The sequence below is a fragment of the Juglans regia genome, chromosome 1 (genome assembly GCF_001411555.2).
Source record: "Juglans regia cultivar Chandler chromosome 1, Walnut 2.0, whole genome shotgun sequence".
In the NCBI taxonomy this organism is placed as follows: Eukaryota; Viridiplantae; Streptophyta; class Magnoliopsida; order Fagales; family Juglandaceae; genus Juglans; species Juglans regia.
This window is the reverse complement of record NC_049901.1, coordinates 3,098,015-3,122,124: the sequence shown is the minus strand read 5'-3', so window position 1 is coordinate 3,122,124 and position 24,110 is coordinate 3,098,015. Positions and strand designations below refer to the sequence as shown.

Genomic DNA, 24,110 nt, shown 5'->3' with positions numbered 1-24,110 from the left:
GTCGCGGCCGTTCCCGTGTTCTATCATCTATGAATGGCAAGGAACGCAGGGTTTTTCTTTTCTTTTACTATTTCCGCTGCTTCCTCTTCATCTCCCTAAACTCTCAGAGGTTCTGAGCCAGAGCAACTGCCAGAGTGAGTGAGTGAGCGAGCGAGTGTGAAAATAGAGCAATGGGAGCTTATTGCAACGACAACCTCCATCCGTCCTCGATGCACGCCTTCGTTTCCTCCGAAGATCTCAGGCTCTCCAAGCACGTCCACGATAACGTCCACGGCAACATATACCTCGACCCCGTAATACATATACATATACATATATATATATATATATATGTATTCATGTACACATTTTCCTATCTTTATTCTCTTCCGTTTTTTCATTCATTTTGTCAAATACAATTGCGCTTCGTGGATTGTGTTTAGGTGGAGGATTTTGATAATTTTCAGCCTGCGTTCGTTAATCCCTTGATTCTTGCGAGTTATAACTAGGTTCTGAGTTCTTTTAGACAGCACAAGTGAAGTATGAAAAACTATATGGTATCGAGAAATGCCGTATTCGAAAGATTATTGAGATTTGAACTCTTAGTTGTTCGATATTAGTGTCAAGTTTTGCTCAGAAAAGAAATAAAAAAGAAATACTGAATTAATAGCATTCAGTTAAGGGGATTAAATTGCTTATTGTTTTATCTTTTGGATGCAGCTCTGTTTGAAGTTTATTGATACCCAGGAGTTTCAAAGGCAAGCGTTTTTGTTTTGTTTGGCATCTATGCTTTCACCATTGCTTACTCATTTAAGCAATTGCAGAATAGTTTGATTTGATTTGATTTTCATAATGCAGGCTTCGTGACCTAAAGCAGCTTGGTGAGTTTTATTATCTTTTTTCCATGCAATATTACAAAGCAGGGCTGTTGATTTTTTTATTAGTAAATAAGGATTTTATTGATGAGAAGTAGGCATAGCCCAAGTATATGAGACATATACAATAGCAATACCTAGGCATAATTAACTAGGGATACAAGAAATTCACGAATATTTAGATCACTGAAGTCTATTTCAGTTAACCAATTGAGTAAGGTGTTAAAAAAGGAAACTTTAAACTCATCCATTAACCGCTCACGATCTTCAAAACTTCTTTTGTTCCTCTCCCTCCAAAGACACCGCCATAGACAAATGGAGACCATCTTCCATATTGCTATGATTTGCGGATTACCACGCAAGCCTATCCAATTTGCTAGGAAATCAACTATCCTTCTCGGCATCACCCAAGCTAACCCTACTCTAGCAAATAATTCATTCCATAAGATCATGAAGCAGGTCTGTTGAAATTCGATTTATGTGGTCAGTTGTTTTTGTTAACAAATGTTGTTTGTCACAACTTTGATAGTGAATCTGTATGTGTTTTTGAGAGGGCACTTTGCGTCTGTATGTTGCATCACGAAAATATGGTGCTTCCATCCTATCTTTTTTTCTTTATTCCATCAGATGCATTTAGTAATTAATTGGGGAGATTTATCTGGGATAGGTTGTCTTTATACTCTCACTTGATATTTGCACTTGTATCGACGGTGTGATGCCCTTTGACATTGAGATAAACTCTTTTTTTTTTTGATAAGTAAGATATAAACTTTATTGATGTGAATGAAATAGGCATATACCTAGTACACCGGAAGTATACAGTTGAACACCTAGATACATTCTACGAGTGTTAAACTAAAGATAGGAATTCCTGTATATCATCCCCATTTAATACAATAGCTGAAAACCAAAGCAATAAAGTGTGCATAAAATAATTCTTCAGCTCCAACATTGTTCGTTCCTTGTCTTCGAAGCAGCGCATATTCCGTTCCGTCCAAATACACCACATGATACACAACGGAATCATTCTCCAAACTGCTGCCACTTGATGACTGCCCTGCAATTTTCTCCAACAACCCATTAGCTCCACCACTCTCCTAGGCATTACCCAAGCCACCCCGACCCGTCGAAAAATCTCATCCCATAGCCCTCTTGCTACATCACAATGTAGTAAAAGATGATCTACCGATTCTCCATTCTTTCTACACATGTAGCACCAATCCAATACAACACATCCTCTTTTCCTCAAGTTATCCGTGGTTAAGATCTTCCCAAGGGCGGCATTCCAAACAAAGAAAGCAACTCTAGAAGGCACTCGAGACCTCCAAATGTTCCTCCATGGGAATGAGGTGTGATCCTGAGAAATCAGAATTTTATAATACGCTTTTACTGAGAATTTCTTATGATCCTGGAGCCTCCATTTCAAGCTGTCTTGTTGTGCCATAGTAGACCCAAAAGAATGTAACAAGCTGAAAAAATCTGAAACCATAGATAATTCCCAATCATGAATATCTCTATTAAACAGAATATTCTACTGATGCGAGCCATGTGCAAATAATCGCACTTCCGCCACAGACACGTCCTTGTTAACTGCATTACGATAGAACACATTCGTTGATCTTCAAGTACAGATGCAGTTTTCCTTGATGTCAAACGTTTTGTGTCTTTTTACTACTACTGTCTTTTTCTGATTAGGTGTATATCCTATAAAATCCATATGTACTGTATAACATCTTCTTTGATTTTCTATAAAGCTTAACTTATATATAAAATAAATGTGTTCCAGGTCTTGCACACTTGATTTATCCAGGTGCTGTGCATTCCAGGTTTGAACATTCTCTTGGGGTGTATTGGCTTGCAAGTGAAGCCGTTCAAAAGCTTAAAAATTATCAGGTATAAAATTGTGCCTATGGTACTCATATGTTGTAAACGCAATTTTATCAATTAGAAGATAGTCAGTACATTTGCTTGCTACTATTGCAGGGTTCAGAGCTTGGAATTGATCACTTTGATATTCAAACAGTGAAACTTGCAGGTGACGAATTTTGTTTCTCACGTGCTTGTTATATTTTATGCCAACTGATTCCTATTTTTGCTCATCCAATTTGTAGGGCTTCTGCATGATGTGGGCCATGGGCCTTTCAGTCACTTGTTTGAACGCGAATTTCTTCCTAGGGTTCTTGCTGACCATTGGTATGTTTTACTAGGAGGAATTTATCTCCCTTTACCTTTAGGAAAAGTATATCCTCTTCATAGCTTTTAACTATAGCGTTTCTTTTGCATTTAAAGATAAAAAGGCTGAAACTTGATTTCTGTGACTGAGAAACTTCTTCCTTGGTTTTAATTTTCTTAGGCATGATTTTCATTTGATTTATATCTACTTTATAGGTCTCATGAGGAAATGTCAGTGAAGTTGGTTGACTGTATTGTTGATGAGCACCATATTGAAATTGACCCTGAAATGATTAAAAAAGTCAAGGTTAGCTGCTTTTTTAAGCTGTCTATTTTTATGGTGTTTTGTCAAGCACCCTAGCATTCTTTTCTTGGGTCTTTGAATATCCTAATAAAAGAGTACCATTGTGCTTTGTAGGATAGGGTAAGTAAACAACAAAGCAGATTTTCTTTTTCCATTATTTATACTTATTTTCTGGGCAGGAGATGATACTGGCAAGCTCTAACAATTCCCTGCCAAAAGTAAGATCTTTTTCTAGATTCTCCATTTGTGAGACATGTCGTGAGGAACTTGACAATTTATAATTACTTTTTTCTGTTCAGCTAGATTCATTCACCATTGTTAGTTCACATCCTATTTGTATTTAACATATAGGGTTCAAGGGAGAAGCGTTTCTTGTATGATATCGTTGCAAATGGCCGAAATGGAATTGATGTGGACAAGTAAAGTACTGTGATTTTCTGTTGGAATTTCCCATTCTTCATTAAAGCTTTATTTGGATAATTGCACTCCTGGTTTTGATACTATTGATACTAGATTGTTACCTCTCAACAAATTAATGATTTACAGGTTTGATTATATCATTCGTGACTGCCGAGCATGTGGTCTTGGATGCAACTTTCATTTTCAGAGGTTTTATTGAAATCTTAACAAACTTTTTTAGTTACCGGTGCTTTGAAATGTTTTTGGGAGACAAAGTTGAGGTAAAAATGAATATAAAAGTCAGCGTCTTGACTTATTTTTCACTTTCAGGTTAATGGAGACAATGCGAGTATTGGGTGATGAGATTTGCTATCGTGCCAAAGAATGTTAGTATTTTTCAATCAAATTCATTGACAACATTCATATTCAATCTTCACTATTTCCTGCTTATGAATTGGTGATTTTGTTAGACCTTACCGTCCACAAGTTATTTGCCACTCGGGCAGATCTGCATCGAACAGTTTATACTCATTCAAAAGTCAAGGTAAAAGAGATAAAAACCATATTCAGTCACATAAGATTTTCATCTGCTTGGTGTGTCGCAGACCTCTCCTTCCTTTCTTTCCTACGCCCCCCCCCCCAAAAAAAAAAAAATTGCTCTTAAAATCTGAATTCCCATTTTTCAACATGGGATTTTTTTATTTTTGTAGGCAATAGAGCTTATGGTGACAGATGCACTGCTAAAAGCAAATGATTATCTTGAGATTTCATCATACACTCAAGATCCTTCCGAGTACTGGAAGGTTTCCAGGCAGCTCTCTAGAACTTTGATGGAATGATAATCTATTGTTTGTATCATAACCTTCTATGTTGTATTTCTTTCCTTGGTAATGCAGCTAGATGACACAATACTTAAGACTATTGAGACCGCTCCAAACCAAGAACTAAAGGAATCTAGGGATTTGATCCTGCGTATTCGCAGCAGGAATTTGTACCAGGTATTGAAGCTTGTGGGTAACTCCTTTTGTACTTCAAATTAACCTGGAATGTAAAAAAGAGGGTTAATATATGGATTTCTTCTTGTAATCTTGAAAGTTTCCAAGTTTTTATAATATCAATAAGCCTGCTTTTTGCATTTGTACTGTAGTATATTTTGAAGTTTATCATGTTATGCTGTTCTCTCTGACAGTTTTGCAATGAGTATGCTGTACCAAAGGACAGACTAGAAAATTTCAAAGATGTCACTCCTCAAGATATCATCTGTTCTCAGGTCCTTATTCAAACCTTCCTATATAGCATACATGTGTGTTTCTGTTCTTTGCTAGGGTTGTAAATTAGAGTCTCTTGTATTGAGTATGATTCAATTTTGTATGACAGAAAAATGGTGGAGTGATACTAAAGGAGGAGGATGTTGCTGTTAGCAATGTCAGGATTGATTTGACTCGCGGAAGGCATAATCCTCTAGAGAGGTACTACTTGATGACTTCAGTTGGGCCATTAGTTCTTTGACCTTTGTTTTCTGGATACAATTATCGCATTAATTGAAGGATCTAACTTTTTTCACCTTTTTGGTGCATATATTGTCTTCCAGAATCAAATTTTTCAAGGTATGGAAATTAACTTTTCCAGCCCGAACCTTCTTATATTTTACTTTTGTATATACATAGTGTCCTGAGGCTCTTAGTAGGAATTAAGTGAGACTTGGAATCATTGTTTTTGTATTTTCAGTCAGTATGAATAAGATGGGCAACTTCATCTTGATTGTCAGGGAAATTTTTTAATCATGGTAGATTCCAGGGAGTTTAAAGTGGGCTTGTTCAGTGAACTGCTAACTGGCTTGCCTTAAATATAAAAGAGAGAACCTTAGAACATTCACCACCAACACCAAAGTTACAAATGATCTTTTCTCTAATTACTAATTAAACTGGTTACAAAAAAACTGGTTGTGCAACAACATTGTTTGCTCTCCCATTCTCCTAATTCTTTCTGAAGCTGACTGGGTCAGCTAAAAATCAGAAAAAAAACAACTATCATGACTGGGTTAGTAAGTTCTTCAAGCTATCCTTTTTTGATTTGTAGAATTTTGAAAGCTGAACGCTAATTCAAATTCCAAATTCAGTTCATTTTAGTCAAAGCAAACATGAGAGAACACGTAACTTCCATTTCTAATTTTTGGCCCCCCCCATCCTCTCTTCTGTTGTATGAGAAGTTTTTAATTATAATTGTGAACATTTTTTTTTATAAGTAATTATAATTGTGAACATTGAGAGGACGCATCAACTGTGGCAGGTAATTTCTAAGTTTACTAGTTAATTCTAAGTTTTGTGGGTGACAATAATGATAAGTATAAATCTTATCTTGTACGGGCTTTTTCCAAGGAAAATCAATTTGGAAAATTATTGGTTAGACAACATGTTTTTTAAATGAAAATAAGAGGGGAGGGTATGAAAGTAAAGCTCTTGTGTCAAGTTTGATTGATTTCTATCTTAGGATTCATGTGTAGCATTTTTAACCAGTTTGGTTTCTATTCAGGATTATGAGAGTGATGATAAGTTCCCCATACCTGATGATCGTGTTAGTCACTTGCTACCTACATCATATCAAGATATGATAGTGAGGGTGTATTCTAAAAAGCCTGAACTGGTCTGGAAACTTAAAGCTGTCACAATTTGATCACACTGTTTCTTTACTTGTGTCCTGTTGGCATTAACATTTTATTTTTCCTGTTCCAAATTACAGGTGGGGGCAATTTCTGAGGCTTTTGAAAATTTCCAGTTACAGACGTATGGGATTAAAGCACAAGTTCATGCAACACCAGAGAAGAAGAAACAACGTCGTCTATAAGGTTACCATGTTGTGTTCGCCTTTATGTTTTTCTCCAAGAATAGAAGAATTAAGAAATTTATCGCCATTCTGTCCTCCTGTCTTTCTGTCAAGCTTTTTGCTGTACTGAAACTTCGAATACAATTTAAACATCACACGACACAATAGGATTTTTATAAGGAGTGAGTTTCACCCTCTGTACTGTCCTTTTGTCATTGACTCATTATGTTTTATGAAAGGATATGCTCCCATTGGGTAGTATATATTTGTATAGTTGGTCATTTTTTTTCAAACTTGTATAACTAAGTAAATGCCAATGAAACGACAAGCTTCTATTTCCTTTTATTTGTGTACTTCCATTGGGGAAGATATGCCCAAAGCTTGATGCCTTTCTCCCTCTCTCTAAAAACCAGATATCTAATCAATGATATCCATAGCTAATGTTATGTAGTCTCCAACCATGGCATTTAGTTTCTACCCATTTGATTTGAGGGTGTGGTTGTGGGTTTTGTTCTTGTATGTGGTGGGATGTATGCAGAGAACAGGGGAGGAGCATTGGCCATTAACCTTGACCCTGAGTTTGCTCAAATCACGGGAATTAGTGGCAGGTCTGCCAAGATATATTTGTCATATGCTACCTTTAGAAAACCAATGGAACTCTTGCCCCGTGACACCCTTGATATGTCTCTGTGTGACCTTCTTTTGATGTCCACAATTAAGTCAAAAAGTGTAGGCTTCACGGGTTTTTTTATTTTTATTATTGCTCTGTCATTAATAAAGGCTGGACATGGGATTAGATGGTACCCAGAATAGCTGTTTCCCCTACACCATGTTTTCTAGATTCAGGCTGTTTTGAGCTACCCAATGGTAAGAATAATAATCATGCAATTGAAAATCCTTCATGCTCGTTTCAAAATAAAGGCAATGGGTCACTTCACTTCTCCTTAACATTGTTTCCATGGATATTCGAACTCACCGTTCCATCTACAAAATCGTATGGACATAAATCTCTTATCACTAAATTATACTTCTACTGCTTCAAAATCATGTATCCTATTGAGGTAATCCTGATAAATGCATTCACTGAAGCTTTTTAGAAGCCAGCAAATTACAGTTTTGTTCAAGATTCATAGCTCTGAATGGAATTCGATCGATGGTAGCTTTATTTCAGTTAAAATTCATACATGCTTGAATTTGTCAATGCAAGAATTAGGGAGAACCTGATCCTGCATAGTGATCTTAATGTGGAATCTTTTTATGACTAAAGCATTTATCTGTCAAATATGTCTAAAAAAGGAAGCCGAAACATACATGATCAGGATTCCTCTTTTTTAATATTTCAGATTGTTTTCTTCTACAGCAATGGCATCAAAGCCATAGATTAGTTCCACATGGCTCCACGTATTCTTCAGAGGCCCCATTTCGCTTCAGTGCTAATAATGACCTGCAAATTTCTTTAGGTTCATCAACAATCATTAGCAGCATAAGAAAATGCTAAAGTTCTTATTTAATTTGCTTATTGTAAGCACCTGTAGCTCTAATCCAACCTTCCACTATCAACAATTGTTGTTAAAAATAGTGTTCCACAACTACATGTCATGTCATTACTTTTTATAAGCTGTGATTCTCTCTATTAAAAGTGAGAGCAACACTCATTTGGAGCCAAATATCTTATTTGCATTGCTTTACCTCGTTCAAAGTCCCTCTAAATCCAGCCTTCCCCATATCAACCATCTGCTTGCCTTTATTATAGAGATCTCCTTTTGTACCACTCTCACACCAACTACTCTTTCTTCCCAGCTAGGCTGTGGCTAGAAATTATTTTATCCCAAAATCTTAGCTCACTCCTTGCCGTATGTGAATTATTTATTGTATGTATTCATGTGGGATTCCACACTTCATTTTCTTTTATTTAGAAAATCATATTAAGATAAATATTTTAATCATAAACATATCCCATAAAAATAAATTTATAAACTGATGTGATTTGATGTGTTACGGTAGGTTATAAAGTTACTTTAATTGTTATATGAAATTATATCAATTTGTAGATTTACTTTTATAAAAATTTTGTGACGTAGCATTTCCTTTAATAAGAGGTCACCATTGTTCGAAGTAAGCGATGGACCCAATTGTGATGCAGCACTATTGTCCATATGTCATGTAGTCGTGGTATGTTTTTTTGATTGGATAGTGAGTAGCTTGAAAAGAAACAATTGCCCAAAGTAACGTCAGCACACAACAAAAGCAATTTAAGATGGTGATTTGCCTCGTCGGGATTGTATGTTCTTGCTATTGCCAAATATATTTAAGGGTCTACATTCAAAAGTCTTTCTAGACTTGAGTATAGACCATTGGAGATATGAAGTTATTCTATTGCTCAAGTTGCAGTACTGACTTTAATTTAAGTTAAAAGAAACAGTAAACACTCGTTGGTGTGTCCCAATGGGTATTGACACACCAACGAGTGTTTTTGAATGGCACTTTTAGCTTCGTAAGGTGAGATGAGACAATTTTAGATAAAAGTTGAATAAAATATTATTAGAATATTATTTTTATTTTTATATTTAAAAAAGTTGAATTATTTATTATAGTTAATGTAAAATTTTAAAAAAATTATAATGATGAGATAAGATGAGATGAAATACTCTACTATCTAAATGAGGACTAAACTTTTTTGGTACAAATACAATATCCCCCTCCCAATCTACGCTTCTGAGTTCCTACCCTTTCCAAATCTCCATTATCCCTTGCAGTGCTTCAATCCTGATATCTGCATGAACAAGCTCATTTTGAGGAGTTTCCAAATCTTGTTTCTTTACATAAAAGACTTCACACTTTCACGTATGTGAACCGACCAACAGATTTGTATTTTTCACAATAAATTAATAACGAAATATGTTGCAGAATGGAAAGATAAAGCTGTTGGGATTTTTAAGCTCGACTTACTCTGTAGGATTGAAATTATACAATTCATGTAACGAACACCTACCCACTCTGCAACTTCCATTTCACCTGTCCCAAGGACCAACTGTTCTAGAGTGAAGATAGCTTCTTTTTGAGATAAAAATGTGACTGGTTGGGGTTGTGGCAGCCTTTATAGAAAGCTACATTGACCGTGAGTACCATAAAATAACAACAGGCCAACAGGCACAGAGAAACACACGTCGTCTTCAGGCAAAATCCATGTGCCCACATGGATGATGAGAGAGAGAGAGAGAGAGTATAGTAACTCCCTTACTGATACTACTACTACTAGACAGACTTGAGACATCAATACAAACCTCAGCAGTCAGCACCACAACAAGAAGCAGAAGTTAAGTGAAACACACTCGCAGAGACCATCAACCAGAGCACGTTAGTCTGTGTTAACGGTTGAACTTTGACACAGCCAACAGAGTGTATTGGATAGAGAGACAGAAATGAAAGAGAAGAGTGAAAGTGGTGGTGGGTATGTGAGAGCGGATCAGATAGATCTGAAGAGCTTGGACGAGCAGCTTCAGAGGCACCTGAGCAGGGCATGGACTATGGAGAAGAACAAGAGGAAAGAGGAAGAGCAAGAAGCAAGGTCTACCAGGCAAGAGTGGGAGATTTACCCCTCCAAACTCATCATCAAGAGTGTCATAGCCCGGGGCACTTTCGGCACCGTTCACCGTGGCATTTATGATGGTCAAGACGTTGCCGGTATGGAAAATTTTCTTTTCTATCTGGGAGTTCTATTTTAAAAATAAATAAAAAAAAAATTTATGCGAGGGAAATTCCCATCCGTGAAAAATAAACTAACCCATTTCTCAAGATTTTTTCTTTCTTGAGAAGACTAGTTTATTTCATACATTTAAGGCATGCATATGAGTTATTGTCCCTCGTGTTCATTTTAAGGTGCTCTGTTTGTACTTGTTATGGAGTTAGAGATATGATTTGGGTCTATTTGACTGAAACGGCTTGGTTTTTGCAGTGGTTTCGAACATGTCGTTTTAACTTCTCTCTCTCTCTCTCTCTCTCTCTCTCTCTCTCTCTCTTTTATTTTGATTTTTGATTTTTTTTTTTAAATAAGCACCTGTCGTTTCAACTTCTTGAAAGTACTTCTCTTGCTTTTAATGGCAAGCAAATATCGCTTCGATTCACATCTTCTAGTTTACTTGCGTTCTTCTACATGTGGAAACCGAACAACATCTTGGTCATTGGGGAATTTACGCTGAAAGCGGCTGAGGCTGGCTGTTATATGGTGGGGTTTTCGATTAAAGTTGGAACCTTTTCTGACTTATTGGGAGGGTATCTGCTGGATTTGCAGTTGCTAGTTCCTCAATCTCAGTAGTAATGTTCTTTATATTCTCCACTATTGCTCTATTGATAAGGAAATGCAGGAAACTGTATTAACTTTAGACTTTGGGCCTTAGGAAATAACAATTTTCACTTAATTGAACCAAAACAGGTACCATGCTTAGTTAGATTGACTTCATTCTGGAAAGTATGCGGCATGGAAATAAGATTGCAACTTATTTTCTTTCATATCCCTGAGTTTCTCTGCAAACCAACTTGAGGGATGGTGCTATGTTTCTTTCAGTAATGACTCTTGTGTTTTTTTTTTATTTTCTTTCAAATTTGATAATCATGAGTGGTTTGTGATTGACCCCTGTAGCTCTATATGTGAAAAATCCGTGACTCACGGGGCTGATTTGAGTTGGTAGTTACCTGCATTAACTTCGAAGTCTTTCTTTTTGTTATTATTAACCTTTAGTGTGTCCTAATTTATTACCGATCTGCCAAATGGATGCTCTTCTCTACAACAAATAAAGGCCTCACACCGACCATTTTGGGTTTTTAGACAGATCAAACTCTCCAATTAGCCACATCTAATCTTGGATATGTTGTGCTGTTGTTAAGTCATGAAATTAAGAGTTCTTCTGAAATTAATTGTGGATCAAATTCAAATAATTCATTCCTTTTATCATTTACAGTCAAACTTCTTGACTGGGGGGAGGAGGGCCACAGGTCAGAGGCTGAAATAGCTTCACTTAGAGCGGCTTTTACACAAGAGGTGGCTGTTTGGCACAAGCTTGACCACCCTAATGTAACAAAGGTCATATTTCATGTCTTTTGCTCTCTCTCTCTCTCTATCAATTTTTTCAACATTTCCATTGAGTTGTACTTGAACTAAAGTAGCATGATAATGCATACCTTTTCGTGATGCATGCCATCACGGAATTGTTTTGAAGAAAAAGGAAAAATTAGTAGAAGTATGGCCATTCAACAGAAGTCCTATGAAATAGACCTTGCCTGAAGGCTGAATACATGTGAGTTTTTGTCCCAGTTTTGTTACAACTGACATAATTAACTTTATTTTTTAATTAAATCAATCTGTTAGGATTGGAATTTGGTTATTTATTCTCCATGTATTCTTACAGTTGCACCGGCACTAACAATTACAAAGAACTGATTTCCATGGGTAGTTTCTGTGAAGTTTTTTGAATTCTAGTATGCACGTCACCCAAGTTTTGTTTTCAATTATCCTTTTTTTTTGTTCATTGCCTTGCACAAACAGCATAATTTCTTCCTAAGGTAGGGTACACTTTCTACACTCAAAATTTTTCTTTTCTTTTTCTTTTTTTTATCTGTAACAAGATTTCTATTGATACCCAAGTATACAAGACATATACAAGGGTGACTGTACACCTCCAAACTACCACAACTAATGCACTACATCCTCAAGTTCTTTATTATCTGTAAGTAGCTAAAGTTGCAAACATCTGACCTATCGGTCAGTTCTTAATAGATGGGTGCACCTTATAACTTTTTGGTAGTATGAGAGTAGATGTGTCAATTTTCGTAAATTAGGGTGAAAGTGTTAAAACCTGTTTGTTCGAGGGTGAAAGTGCATTTTCCTCTCTTTTTTTACTTACTGATGAAATTTTAAATCTTTACCCAGCCAAGCAACTAAAATTTTGTTTCTTTCTAATGCTTTCTAGTTCTAGGATTCTCTGAAATGTTAAAAGTATATCTTCTTATTTTTTCTTTTTCTTTTTCTTTTTTCTTTTTCTTATTCTTTTTCTTTTTTCTTTTATAAATTCTTGAAATACTTGATTTTCAGTTTCCTCATCTTGAAGGCAAAACAATAAAGGGATGTACTAATAATAGAGGGTAGGTGACTGTGATTTGTGCTCTTAAACCCAGTTAGAGTCCATCTTGTCTTGATGCTAAAATAAAGGGTTGTTCTTCTTACAATTTTCCCCCCATTTGCCCATCCCCTTGTTATATAGGTTTAGACATTTACATGAATGTTTTCTCTACTGATTAATTCAAATTCATAATCTCCTTTTGCAGTTTCTAGGGGCAACAGTGGGTGCGCCTGAGCTACACATTCAAACAGATAATGGCCACATTGGCATGCCGAGTAATTTTTGTTGTGTTGTTGTGGAATATTGCCCTGGGGGTGCACTAAAGTCATACCTCATAAAGAACCGAAGAAGGAAGCTAGCTTTCAAAGTGGTTGTCCATCTTGCACTGGATCTTGCAAGAGGGTCAAACTCCACACCTCATCTTTATTTTATTTGATTCTTCAAATCTGTTGAATGTTTTGGAGGTTTTGCATTTCATGTATGAATTTAATTCGTTATAGATAAAAATTTCTGACATCAGGTTCATTATTATCCACCATCTTTTATAGGTTGAGCTATCTTCATTCACAGAAGATTGTCCACAGAGATGTTAAAACAGAGAATATGCTTCTAGATAAGACGCGTACTCTAAAAATTGCTGACTTTGGAGTTGCTCGTATTGAGGCTTCAAATCCTAATGACATGACTGGCGAGACTGGAACCCTTGGTTACATGGCACCAGAGGTATACGCTTGATTGCCGTTAAAGTGAATTCTGTGAGAAACCAAATCTCTCTCTCTCTCTCAAGTCTGTGTATGCTTGCTACTTTGGGTTCATTTTATCGATGAAGTCATTTTAGTGGCCTCTATATATGTGGATCCTTGAAGCTGAGGAGCCTGTTACGGATAGAGGAATACATAAAGTTGAACATGGTAAAATAAGAAATTGAAAGATTTCGTTGAAATTGTTACTTATGCCCCGTAATTCTTCCTCAGTGTGGCTTGGGCATAATAGCGGAGCAGGTACAAGTATATAGGTATTAGTAGAATAGCAAAAATGTATTCTTCGTCATTAATACGTTTGCTCGTAGTAATTGTGGCCTCTTGGAAGAATCGATGACCGGATAAAAAATATACTTGCTAGTACTAGTACATCTGAGAATTCCTAATTGGCTAGTTGTAAATAGCCCCAACTGTGAAACAAAGGATAATCCCAGACCTACACCGAGGTATTGACGGAGCTAAGCCTAGAAGGATGTACTGTGGCTTACCTTACTGGTTTCTGTTACCAGCATGCACTCAGTTCTAATTGGTTATGTAAAGCGTGGGCCATCTTCTGTTATTCAAAAGATGCTACCTATAAATTCTTGGCTTCTCATAATTGAGCCTACATTTATGTATTTTAGCATTATTTGCTGTATTTCAGGGGAACAAAGATGAATACATTCTGCTTGAATTTTGGGTGGATCCAGAAACGATGGTTAACTTAGGCATGAATTGATGTTCCTTTTTCAGTGCTTAGTTTAGCTTTGGTTTATTAATGTTTCAGATAGACTTCCAGATCTTAAATTAGTAAGCATCTAACTTATTACTAATGACTTTGCATGGGACAGGTTCTCAATGGCAGCCCATATAATCGGAAGTGTGATGTGTACAGTTTTGGTATTTGCTTGTGGGAGATATACTGCTGCGACATGCCGTACCCCGACCTTAGCTTCTCAGAAGTAACTTCAGCAGTTGTTCGCCAGGTAGATAAAATATGTTAGATGTTTCTGCTAGCATGAAACTCACAAAATGTGTATTCCTCTAAACGACAGTGATAATATAACAGCTCTTAGGAATACACCTGATTGTACTTTTGTGGCAAGTGAAAAACATCTGTGCCCTATCTAAAAAATAACAGCAACTGATAAAACAGCTATTAGTAATTTTGTCATGTGGTTCTTTAGACTAAGTGTAGTGACGTTTCCTATGATAATGACTATTATGTCGGCCCTCATTAGTTGCAAGCTAAACAGGAAATGTAATGAAACTGCAGAATCTGAGGCCAGAGATACCCCGCTGCTGCCCAAGTTCTCTTGCAAATGTAATGAAGCGATGCTGGGATGCTAACCCTGACAAGCGGCCCGAGATGGATGAGGTAGTGGTCATGTTGGAGGCCATTGACACATCAAAGGGTGGAGGTATGATCCCTCTTGATCAGCCTCAGGGTTGTTCCTGTTTCCGCAGGTACCGAGGGCCTTGAAATATTTAGACTCCTTCAAGCAAAGGGATTGTGGTGATGTGTAACACAGTTCTGGAAATTCAATTTGTATCTCATTCGATTCAAAAGATCTGAAACTAAAGGGAAAATGAAACTGTGGAGGCTATAAGCTAAAAGCTCTCCAACACGTGTTACTTAATTGGACTGTAGATTTTGTAGAGTTGTTCTTTCTTTCTTTCTCATTTTCTTATCTCTTACTTCAAAATCCCTCTGATTTCATATCTAATGCTACTTCAATTGATATGATAATGGTAATGATCTGTTCTAAGGTGTGCACACGCCCATAATTTTGAGAATCTACGGCGACTTTGATCAATGCGGAGGTTAGGAACTGTTATTGTTGATCATATTTGATTCCCATTTCCATTTTGAAGTCATCTAAATGATGAGGATACATAATTACAAGCTAAAATAATGTACGAGATAATATATAAATATTGTGAATTTGGTATATATCTTGAACAAGATGTAGCTTCGAAGGTCAAATCTGATTGACCAAAAGATCAGAGGAACCGATCAAATGATGTCGATATTCCCATCATAGAAAAAACATACGAAATTCCAATCTACTCTCCTGCATTTGGTGGTACAAAGCTGGCCAAAGCCAAACTATTCCTGTCATAAGAACGTCCCTACTAGTAAACTTGATGTGCCTCGAGTTTACAAAGTTAGAAATCCATAGAAAGTATCTAAGCAAGAGAGCTAATCATTTATCTCTTGCTCAAATTCTACAAACCCATTAAGTTTTGAGAGCCATCTCCAAATTAAGGGGCGTACTTGTACCACTGCAACTAACATAGTCATAGATACTTCCAGTAGAGCCCTATTCCTTTTTTTTTTTCTTTTTTTTTTAGAAGTAAGAAAATTTTATTAATCACTTAATTAGGCATAGCTCAAATACACAATAAGTATATAAGAGGTGAACCTAATTACCAGCTAAGCCCTGTGAAATCAGCATAGAAGTCATTAAAGCTAGTCTCATTCAATACAATGGTTGAAGCCCGAAGTAACAATGTATGATAGAAAAAGTCCCTAAACCCTTCCATCAATTTAATTCATGTTCCCCTTCCCACCTCAATTCTGAAATTATTGGAGAAATCTTCCAATAAAGTCCTATTAAGTGGACTCAATGCTATGATAATTAAACTAGCTGGTCAAGTAACACCCACCTAACTCGGAAATCTCAGCAAAATTAAAACTTACAATATTTATTATTGTGTAACTTTTTCTGGACAGAATTAAATGTTTAATAAATATTATAAAATATATTCCATTATTCCATACGTCTACTCTCTCCTACTTAAGCCTCAAATTCTCCTATTTTCTCCCCCACAGCTCACAAGGTTCATTGTTGCATACATGACCCTTCATCTGCTATTACTTTTGAAAACTATAGTTGTAGTTACATTATCGTTCTCTAGCACACACAGCAAAATATAGAAACCTTTCTTTCTTAAGCCTATAATTTACTTATTAGAAGTTTGTACAACCATTGTTATTAAGCAAAATATTGCGATAATAGTATATCCCATAGAAAAACAAGCAAACAAGAAAAGAATATCATCGTGGCAAAAGTACACCATCTTACAAGAATGTGGCCATCTCAACATAGACACTGAAATTCCATCAACCATTCGATTAGAGAATTCCAGAATGAAAAAATCGACTTAAAATTTGAACCGCATAAATTATGACCTTTATCAATGAATTTGGTGGAAGTGACCAATAAATTCTAATATGCGGTATTTAGTATCGAAGAGAAAATATAGCTAGCCAGCAATCTTGTAACTCGGATTGACTAGATTATCCAAGCCAGCGACTACTTGTATTGACTCTATGACATCACCAACCTTGAGATCTGCCAAATAATCCTCATTTTCCGTCACATAACCAAACACTGCATACCGGCCATCCAATATGTTGGCATTACTGGGAGTTAATTCACTTTCTTTCAGTAGCCAGAACACCTGGCTGGACGCGGAGTTGTTCTCAAATTCCTGTCAAGAAAATTTAAAAGCCAACATCTAGTTAACCTTCATGTAAGATCAACAAAAGAACTGGCATATGTGTTAGCGTAAGTAATGTTGAATTTCAAATTCTCACATCTCTGGCCATGGCCATTGTTCCGAATGCATTAAATGGAAGCTTTGTTTGAGCCTTGTATAGACCGAGCTCCTGTCAAAACACATGATATAACAGACCAAGAAATCTTAGTAAACACAGATTTTAAAAGTGACTGGAAAAGCTTTAACATTTGATAGATATGCGAATGATTTAATAGAACTGGCAAGAATGAATAAGAATAAGACTTCAATTAGATAATGTGACATCGCAATCCGTGGATGAGGCAACTATAACCCAGGGGTTAGAGGCATGCTGAGATGTGACTCCATATAAAGGTGGACATATCAACAACCACCAATTCAGCCCTAAGTAATCCCTACATACCTCCAACCACTTTAATGCCCTACTTGGTTACAAGCTCATGTGACAAGGCTCACCAAAGCAATTTCATGAAAGGGGGACATGATCAAGGTTGCATGAATATATATGTGTACATAAATGAGAGATGGCAAACAGTGAGGTGATGCCTACTACATTTATCATTTCCATTAAATTTATATTCACTATTGCCTATGATTTCTTCTTTCATCTCATTTGCGTAACTCTAGAAAGTACAAACAAAAAATGGTTTTGGAAAACTTACTTCCAAAGTTGCTCCATAAACGGGTGCTTTCTCCCCTTCCACCATGAGTTCTAATGGTATTGTCCTGGTTTTTTCTGTACTGGGATCAATGAAACCCTCTGCAGGACCTTCAGGGTCACCAGTTTGAACAACAAAGCCATCGGCTGCAGCAAATCCAATGGAACATCCAAGCCGTTTAGAGACATAAGTGAATAGGAATTTGTAGATATGGTATAATTTATCATTTTAAGTATTCTTCCAATCTGTGGGTTGCAGTATGAATAAACATAAAACTAAAAGAGGGAGATCAGAGCATGAGTGAAATTTGAACATGTAATTATTATTTTTTTTTCAGAAGTAATGAGGAATTTTCTTGATGAAAGCAATAGGCATAGCCCATGTACACATGACATATACAAGAGAGACGCCTAAATATGATTGACAACCAATACAAAAAATCACGGACGCTTAGTCCATTAAAACCAATCGCAATACTTATTTTTATGTATGATTTTACAGTAAGATTATTTGCTAGATATCACAATATAGGGTTTATAGCGAATCTATGCTTGTTCAAGGGCAAAATAGGCCTGAATAATTGTATCATTGAAAGTGTCTTTGCAATGACACAACCCAGATAAAAATAACCAAGTTGATGATGGTAATCATGGCAGTTGAACATGTAAATTTCCTTCCATATCCATTCACTTTAAGATGCATTACCTCTCTGGATTTCAATGCCATCATAGAAGTGTCTTTCCACCAAGTCTACAAAATTCCCAGCAGTTACAGGCGCATTATAACCATCTAGAACTATACGGAACACGCACTGATCTATGTTAGGGTTGTCCTTAACCTTGACCTTCATTTCCACCGTTGCTCTCCCCTTCAATAAAGGCATGCTTCGATATTCTTCAGGCACTTCATATGGGAAGCCATCCACCATATCCTCTTCAACTCTGCAGAAACCCAATGCCCCAGGAAGATCTCAGCTGCAGTCAATGACAAGGGTATATATGAGGAGTTTATCTTAAGAGGATTAACTTTTACAAGTTCTTCCCAATTCTTGAGCAAAATATTGGGATTCAGTTCTTCTAGATTTCAAAATTCATTATCATTCCCTGACATGATTAAGGAACAGCCTTCATAGCAAGGGCATTGTTATTACTAGCATTTTCAATCTTGGACATTGTTTTGGCACCTACACCTATTATGAAGTTTAGCATCTTTTGAGGTTGCAGTAAAAGCATATCATTTATGTCTTGGAGGCCAGACCCACAATAATGCTACTTTCAAATAAGATAATGTGTCTATAAGGCCTGTTTTGCTAGAGAAAGTGCTTAGGGCATGAGTGGGTAGACGGTTGGCTAGGGTATGTGTTACGAAATGCAATAGGAACAAGAGTAAATACATGATTAGTGAGTATTAAGTTTAGATTTTGGTTGATTCAAGATGAATAAGAAGTTTAGATCTAATCTGTCTATTAGTTCTAGATCTAGTATACCTCCCCATATTATCAATGAGGAATAGTTTTCTGTTGAAGAAACTGATAATATTGATTTCAATAAATGAAGTATTGCAAAGATTGATGCTAAATCTATTTACAAAACTACCTGGACTCAAATTGTTTTCAAAACTGAGTTCAATGTTAAAACTGTTGAACAAACCTATGCTATTTCAAAATCCCATGAAAAATGTTGCCTATTTAACAGAAAATCTATTGATCTTTCTGCACTTGTAAAAAAAAAAAAAAAGAATTTAACGGTTGTATAACAATACTCACCCCCCAACATATTGAAGTAGCTCCTTCTGTTTAGATGCCACTGCATCTCTATTCCTATCCTCCACAATTTGTTGGAGGTCATCCATTCCCGCCTCCAGCTTGTCTAGCAGTTCTACTCCATGGTCCTTCTTCGATTCAGCTAACCCCGATATAATTAAAGTTTTTCCCTGCTTGAGTGCTCGAGATGCCTGCCTCACATTCTACATTTTTCATGCAAATTAATATCTCATTTCTCAATTAATATCCACAGAGGCATCTTCCATACCGCAAAAATAAAAATATTGGATTTTAAACATTACCCTTTCCACTGAATCGAGTGCCTTGACTCCAGCAACCTTGAGACTGTCTGTGATGTCTTCGAGCGGCTTTTGTACCTCCCTGATAGCTTTATTGTCAATAGGCAGCGCATAACGCAACAAAGCTCCCGGGTCTTTAATGGGTGGTCCAGATATCAACACCGACAGATCAGGAAAAACTGGACTAGCTGCTGCATTGGCATTTACAGAACAATCCAATGCAGGAATTCCAGTTATTAACCCAACCGCTAAAGCTACTGAAATGGCACACTCTTTCAAGGAAAACGATCTCCCTTTCTGCCCAATATTTGAAATAATTAGTAACTCCTATTTAAACGACCAATTTCTACAACGAATTCTTCAGGTTTTTGTGCAAATTAGTATTGACATTTAACGTATGAATGGAAAAACAGAAGATAAAAAAAGAAAAAAAGTACCGTTCTATTGCGGAGTAGAGGTTGCTGAGGATTTTGGAGAGAACATCGGGGTCCCAGTCGGCGGGACCAAGAGTGGGATTGGGAAGATGGGAAGCGAATATGGTTGGTGGGTATGTTTGGGGAGAAGATAATGGCTGCCATGGGAAGGAAGGTCAACTAGCTAGTATTTTATAAGACAAAGAACATCAGGGTCTCAGAAAAAGGTGAGGAGTGTTTGTGATTTTGAGAGAGACGCAGAGAAAGGATAGGCAGCTGATGAGGTTTATGGTCACTTAGGATTGTTAGGCAGCCATCATCCTCACGCTCCGGATAAGATTACCATTACTCCGGATATTCGGCGTGTAAGATTATACGTCCGGACCGATAATCTTATTGGTGTCGGTTTTGAGCCTTCGAGGTGTGATTTTCTGGATCGGACTGGATTGAGATCGAAATAATATACACACATATTAAGTCGGAATAACGTGTAAAGTAAGTTTGCTTAGTTCAAAAAATAATTATTTTAAAAAAATAGTATATATTTCATAAAAAAATTGATTTTAATCAATAATTTAAGGTATATGGAAAAAATATGAAATCTAGTAAATATTTAAGGGTAATTAATTATAGTTTAAGTATAGTATAATAATTACATGCTTGCATAGATTAGAAGATAAAAATATTAGTTCAAAATATAACATAATCCAACACATATTTATAACAACAATAGTTTTAGCAACAAATCCAATAAAAATGTCAGTTCAAAATATGAATCATTTGATGCTTTTATTATGATCCATCATTTTGTGTCATTTTGTATTGCATCAATAGAGACGACATTGAAATTCTTGTACTGTTGTTGGTTGAGTCGATTAGGGTCTAATAAAAGTTCAATCATCAATTCTTTCTGCGAAACTTGTTTTACAAGATTTTCTATATATGATAGATGTTCATGCAAAGGAGATTTTTAATAGCCTTGCATGATTAATAAAAATTTAAAGAACAGATATGCTGGAAATTGATGTCTTGTAAATTAATACAAATCTTTGAATGCAATGTTCTTAATTAAATTACTATGCATGTTATAAATAAAAATAAAATTGGCATAAAAGACAAGTATGTAAAAATCAATTTAAATAATTTTTGTTATAATTTGTTTTTAATATTTTTTTAAATATAAACCTCAATGTGCTTATCGATAATGTGGTAAATATGTCAAAAATTTTAAGATGGATTTTTACTCACAACAATAAAGGCAATAGAAAATAAGAAAACATACATCGCCAGTGTGATTCATAAGTTCAACTGCCGAACAACCGAATGCTTCCTCTACAACTCCACCAAACATAACAGTAGATAGTCTTCATATACCATCGTTGAGTTCAACATATGCTCGACAACTATAAATTTGATGGAAATATCATTTAAAGTTAAAATCAATAAAAACTATACATCAAATCTATCACAAAATATCATTTTAAGTTACTATTGTAAAAATTGTTGTGTATTTTCTGTTAAGGTATTTTCTTATATATTATTTTAATTTTTCGGATTGGGCTTTCTGTGTCACAATAATATATTATATAAACTTCAATTTTATAATAATATCTTATATTATTATTAGCTCTTTAATTTCAATTATTATTAATATTATCATCATCATCTTCATTATTTTATTTTACTATTGTAAAAGTTGTTGTGTATTTTGTATTAAAGTGTTTTCTTATATATTATTTTGATTTTTTGGATTTGGTCTTCTGTGTCACAATAACATATTATATAAACTTCAATTTTCTAATAATATTTTATATTATTATTGGTTCTTTAATTTCAATTTTTTATTATTATTATGATCGTCTTCATTATTTTATTTTATTATTGTAAAAGTTGTGTATTTTGTGTTAAGGTATTTTCTTATATATTATTTTGATTTTTCGGATTGAGCCTTCTGTGTCACAATAATATATTATATAAATTTCAATTTTCTAACAATATTTTATATTATTATTGGCTCTTTAATTTCAAATTTTTTTTTTTATTGTTATGATCGTCTTCATTATTTTATTTTACTATTGTAAAAGTTATTATGTATTTTGTGTTAAGGTGTTTTCTTATATATTATTTTGTTTTTTCGGATTGGGCCTTCTATGTCACAATAATATATTATATAGATTTCAATTTTTTAATAATATTTTATATTACTATTGGCTCTTTAATTTCAAATTATTATTATTATTATTATGATGATCGTCTTCATTATTTTATTTTATTATTGTAAAAGTTGTTGTGTATTTTGTGTTAAGGTATTTTCTTCTTATATATTATTTTTGGTTTTTCAGATTAGGTCTTCTATCCTGGTGGGTTGTGTGTAGTGTTTGGGTGGGTTTTATTATTGTTGGGCCGAGGGCCCGAGGGTGTGTGTGTGAAGGGTCCAGCCCGTATGCCAAAAGGGAACCCAACCCCGCTCCCTAAACGCTACTGCTTTGCCACAAAAGGTAAAAACCCTATCTTTTTCTCCTTCCCCCCCACCCCTCGGCCCGGCGCCGCACACCCCTTTCCCATTTCACTTTCTTCTTCAACTCTCTCGCCTTACTCTCTCGTCTCTGCCTCGCTCTGCAATCTGTCCCACTCTCTCGTCTTTGTCTATTTGCAATGATGCAATCTACCTCACTCTCTCGTCTCTCGCCTCTCTTCCTTAGTCTCACTCTCTCGTCCCTCAGCCTCACTATTCGTAGCACATAACCAAGCCACAGCCTACCAATGCTACCACGCACAGACCCTCACGGTAAGTTGTTTTTGTATTTTTAAAATTATTTCAAAATCTCAAATCTGGTAGATGGTATAATGTATTTGTTTTATTAGGATTTTTGAATTCGGAATTTAGGATTTTTGTGTTTGTAATTGTGTGTTATTAGGGTTTTGTGATTGGAAAATCTACCTCACTCTCTCGTCTTTCTTCCTCAGCCTCACTCTCTCGTCCCTCAGCCCCAGTCTCCGTCGCACATAAACCAGCTGCAACCTACCAGTGCTACCACGCACAAACCCTCGGCCTCACCTCATTCTCTCTGTCTTCGATTCCCCAAGGTAAGTTGTTTTTGTATTTTTAAAATTTCTTTAAAATCTCAAATATGGTAGATGGTATAATGTATTTGTTTTATTAGGGTTTTTGAATTCCAAATTTAGGATTTATGTGATTGTGTTTGTGATTAAATTACTTTTAAATCTAAAATCTGGTACATGGTATAATGTATTTGTTTTATTAAGACTTTTAAATCTGAAATTTAGGATTTTTATGATTGTGTTTGTATTATTAGGGTTTTATGATTGGAATTGTGTTATTAGGGTTTTATGATTGGGTTTATAACTTTAAGAAAATGGGATGATTGCAACAGGTTTGCCTCACGTTTTCTGCTTCTCCAAGTCCTTACATAGCCAACCAGACCCCACATTGCTTTGTATCTGATCTGAATGTTACCTTCAATTGTCTTTCTTTTGTTTGACCAATTTCACAATTTTATATATAGAATGCCCACCGACACAAACACCCAAAATATATAAAATATGTTCCAAAAAATAGATTGATTGCAGCAAAATAATATTATATTTGACAAATCTATAAGAATATGAAATAAAAGGCAAGAAATTATTAATCTGTGCCCTTTTTTTACAATAAGTTTCCTAGATTCTGTTTTATTTTTAGCTTTTCTTATCTAATAAAAACAGGAATTTTAAAAAATTCTGTTTTCATAATTTCTGTTAGATCTCTCTATATACTGTACATTGTGTTGGATTTGAACTAAAGCAGTTATCTGTTAAGTGTGCAGTGTGCTCCAATGTTTTTTTTTTTTTTTTTGTATTTCTGTAGTAATTTTTGTTTGATTTCTCACCAATATATTATCTATTGTAAATAAGATTATTACATATCATCTTTTGTAGATAAGGTCTTCAGATGCATTTTCATTAATAAAATAACAATAGAATAAATAAATAGAATAAAAATAAATAAATAGTATGGGGCAA

General features: G+C 35.4%; 3 protein-coding genes across 4 annotated transcripts; 2 read left to right on the top strand and 1 right to left on the bottom strand.

The window, feature by feature from the left end:
- Positions 1–6,892, top strand: LOC108992806 (deoxynucleoside triphosphate triphosphohydrolase SAMHD1 homolog). 2 transcript variants are annotated; one of them, XM_018967452.2, is made up of 19 exons: positions 1–293; positions 700–737; positions 838–860; positions 2,641–2,747; positions 2,838–2,889; positions 2,966–3,047; positions 3,243–3,333; positions 3,510–3,548; positions 3,682–3,749; positions 3,877–3,939; positions 4,060–4,115; positions 4,200–4,273; positions 4,440–4,532; positions 4,626–4,727; positions 4,919–4,999; positions 5,107–5,198; positions 5,321–5,336; positions 6,262–6,372; positions 6,469–6,892. In XM_018967452.2, exons 1-19 carry the CDS (start codon positions 171–173, stop codon positions 6,571–6,573), a joined length of 1,416 nt encoding a protein of 471 aa, XP_018822997.1. In that variant the 5' UTR covers positions 1–170; the 3' UTR covers positions 6,574–6,892. The 2 variants fall into 2 exon arrangements, with proteins under 2 accessions (XP_018822997.1, XP_018822998.1); XM_018967453.2 differs by lacking the exon at positions 4,440–4,532.
- Positions 6,893–9,722: 2,830 nt separating this feature from the next.
- On the top strand, positions 9,723–15,205 carry LOC108992888 (serine/threonine-protein kinase STY13). The gene is made up of 6 exons (XM_018967602.2): positions 9,723–10,236; positions 11,511–11,632; positions 12,874–13,070; positions 13,217–13,391; positions 14,260–14,394; positions 14,685–15,205. The coding sequence occupies exons 1-6, from the start codon at positions 9,975–9,977 to the stop codon at positions 14,889–14,891; spliced, it is 1,098 nt and encodes a 365-aa protein (XP_018823147.1). The 5' UTR covers positions 9,723–9,974; the 3' UTR covers positions 14,892–15,205.
- A 1,196-nt stretch (positions 15,206–16,401) lies between these two features.
- Positions 16,402–20,515, bottom strand: LOC108992876 (peptidyl-prolyl cis-trans isomerase, chloroplastic). The gene is made up of 7 exons (XM_018967583.2): positions 20,112–20,515; positions 19,678–19,971; positions 19,379–19,578; positions 18,319–18,554; positions 17,617–17,759; positions 17,013–17,084; positions 16,402–16,906 (listed from the first exon to the last, which is right to left on the bottom strand). Exons 1-7 carry the CDS (start codon positions 20,250–20,252, stop codon positions 16,679–16,681), a joined length of 1,314 nt encoding a protein of 437 aa, XP_018823128.1. The 5' UTR covers positions 20,253–20,515; the 3' UTR covers positions 16,402–16,678.
- Between the last annotated feature and the right edge of the window lie 3,595 nt (positions 20,516–24,110).

Bases quoted from the DNA above. Each gene is read 5' to 3' on its own strand.
- LOC108992806 (XM_018967452.2), top strand. From the start codon at position 171: ATGGGAGCTTATTGCAACGACAACCTCCATCCGTCCTCGATGCACGCC. The intron at 861-2,640 runs GTGAGTTTTATT...AATGTGTTCCAG, and splicing joins TCGTGACCTAAAGCAGCTTG to GTCTTGCACACTTGATTTAT. The intron at 5,000-5,106 runs GTCCTTATTCAA...TTTGTATGACAG, and splicing joins AAGATATCATCTGTTCTCAG to AAAAATGGTGGAGTGATACT.
- LOC108992888 (XM_018967602.2), top strand. From the start codon at position 9,975: ATGAAAGAGAAGAGTGAAAGTGGTGGTGGGTATGTGAGAGCGGATCAG. The intron at 13,392-14,259 runs GTATACGCTTGA...TGCATGGGACAG, and splicing joins TTGGTTACATGGCACCAGAG to GTTCTCAATGGCAGCCCATA. The intron at 14,395-14,684 runs GTAGATAAAATA...ATGAAACTGCAG, and splicing joins CTTCAGCAGTTGTTCGCCAG to AATCTGAGGCCAGAGATACC.
- LOC108992876 (XM_018967583.2), bottom strand. From the start codon at position 20,252: ATGGCAGCCATTATCTTCTCCCCAAACATACCCACCAACCATATTCGC. The intron at 19,579-19,677 runs GTAATGTTTAAA...TGAAAAATGTAG, and splicing joins CACTCGATTCAGTGGAAAGG to AATGTGAGGCAGGCATCTCG. The intron at 17,760-18,318 runs GTAATGCATCTT...GATTTGCTGCAG, and splicing joins TGGCATTGAAATCCAGAGAG to CCGATGGCTTTGTTGTTCAA.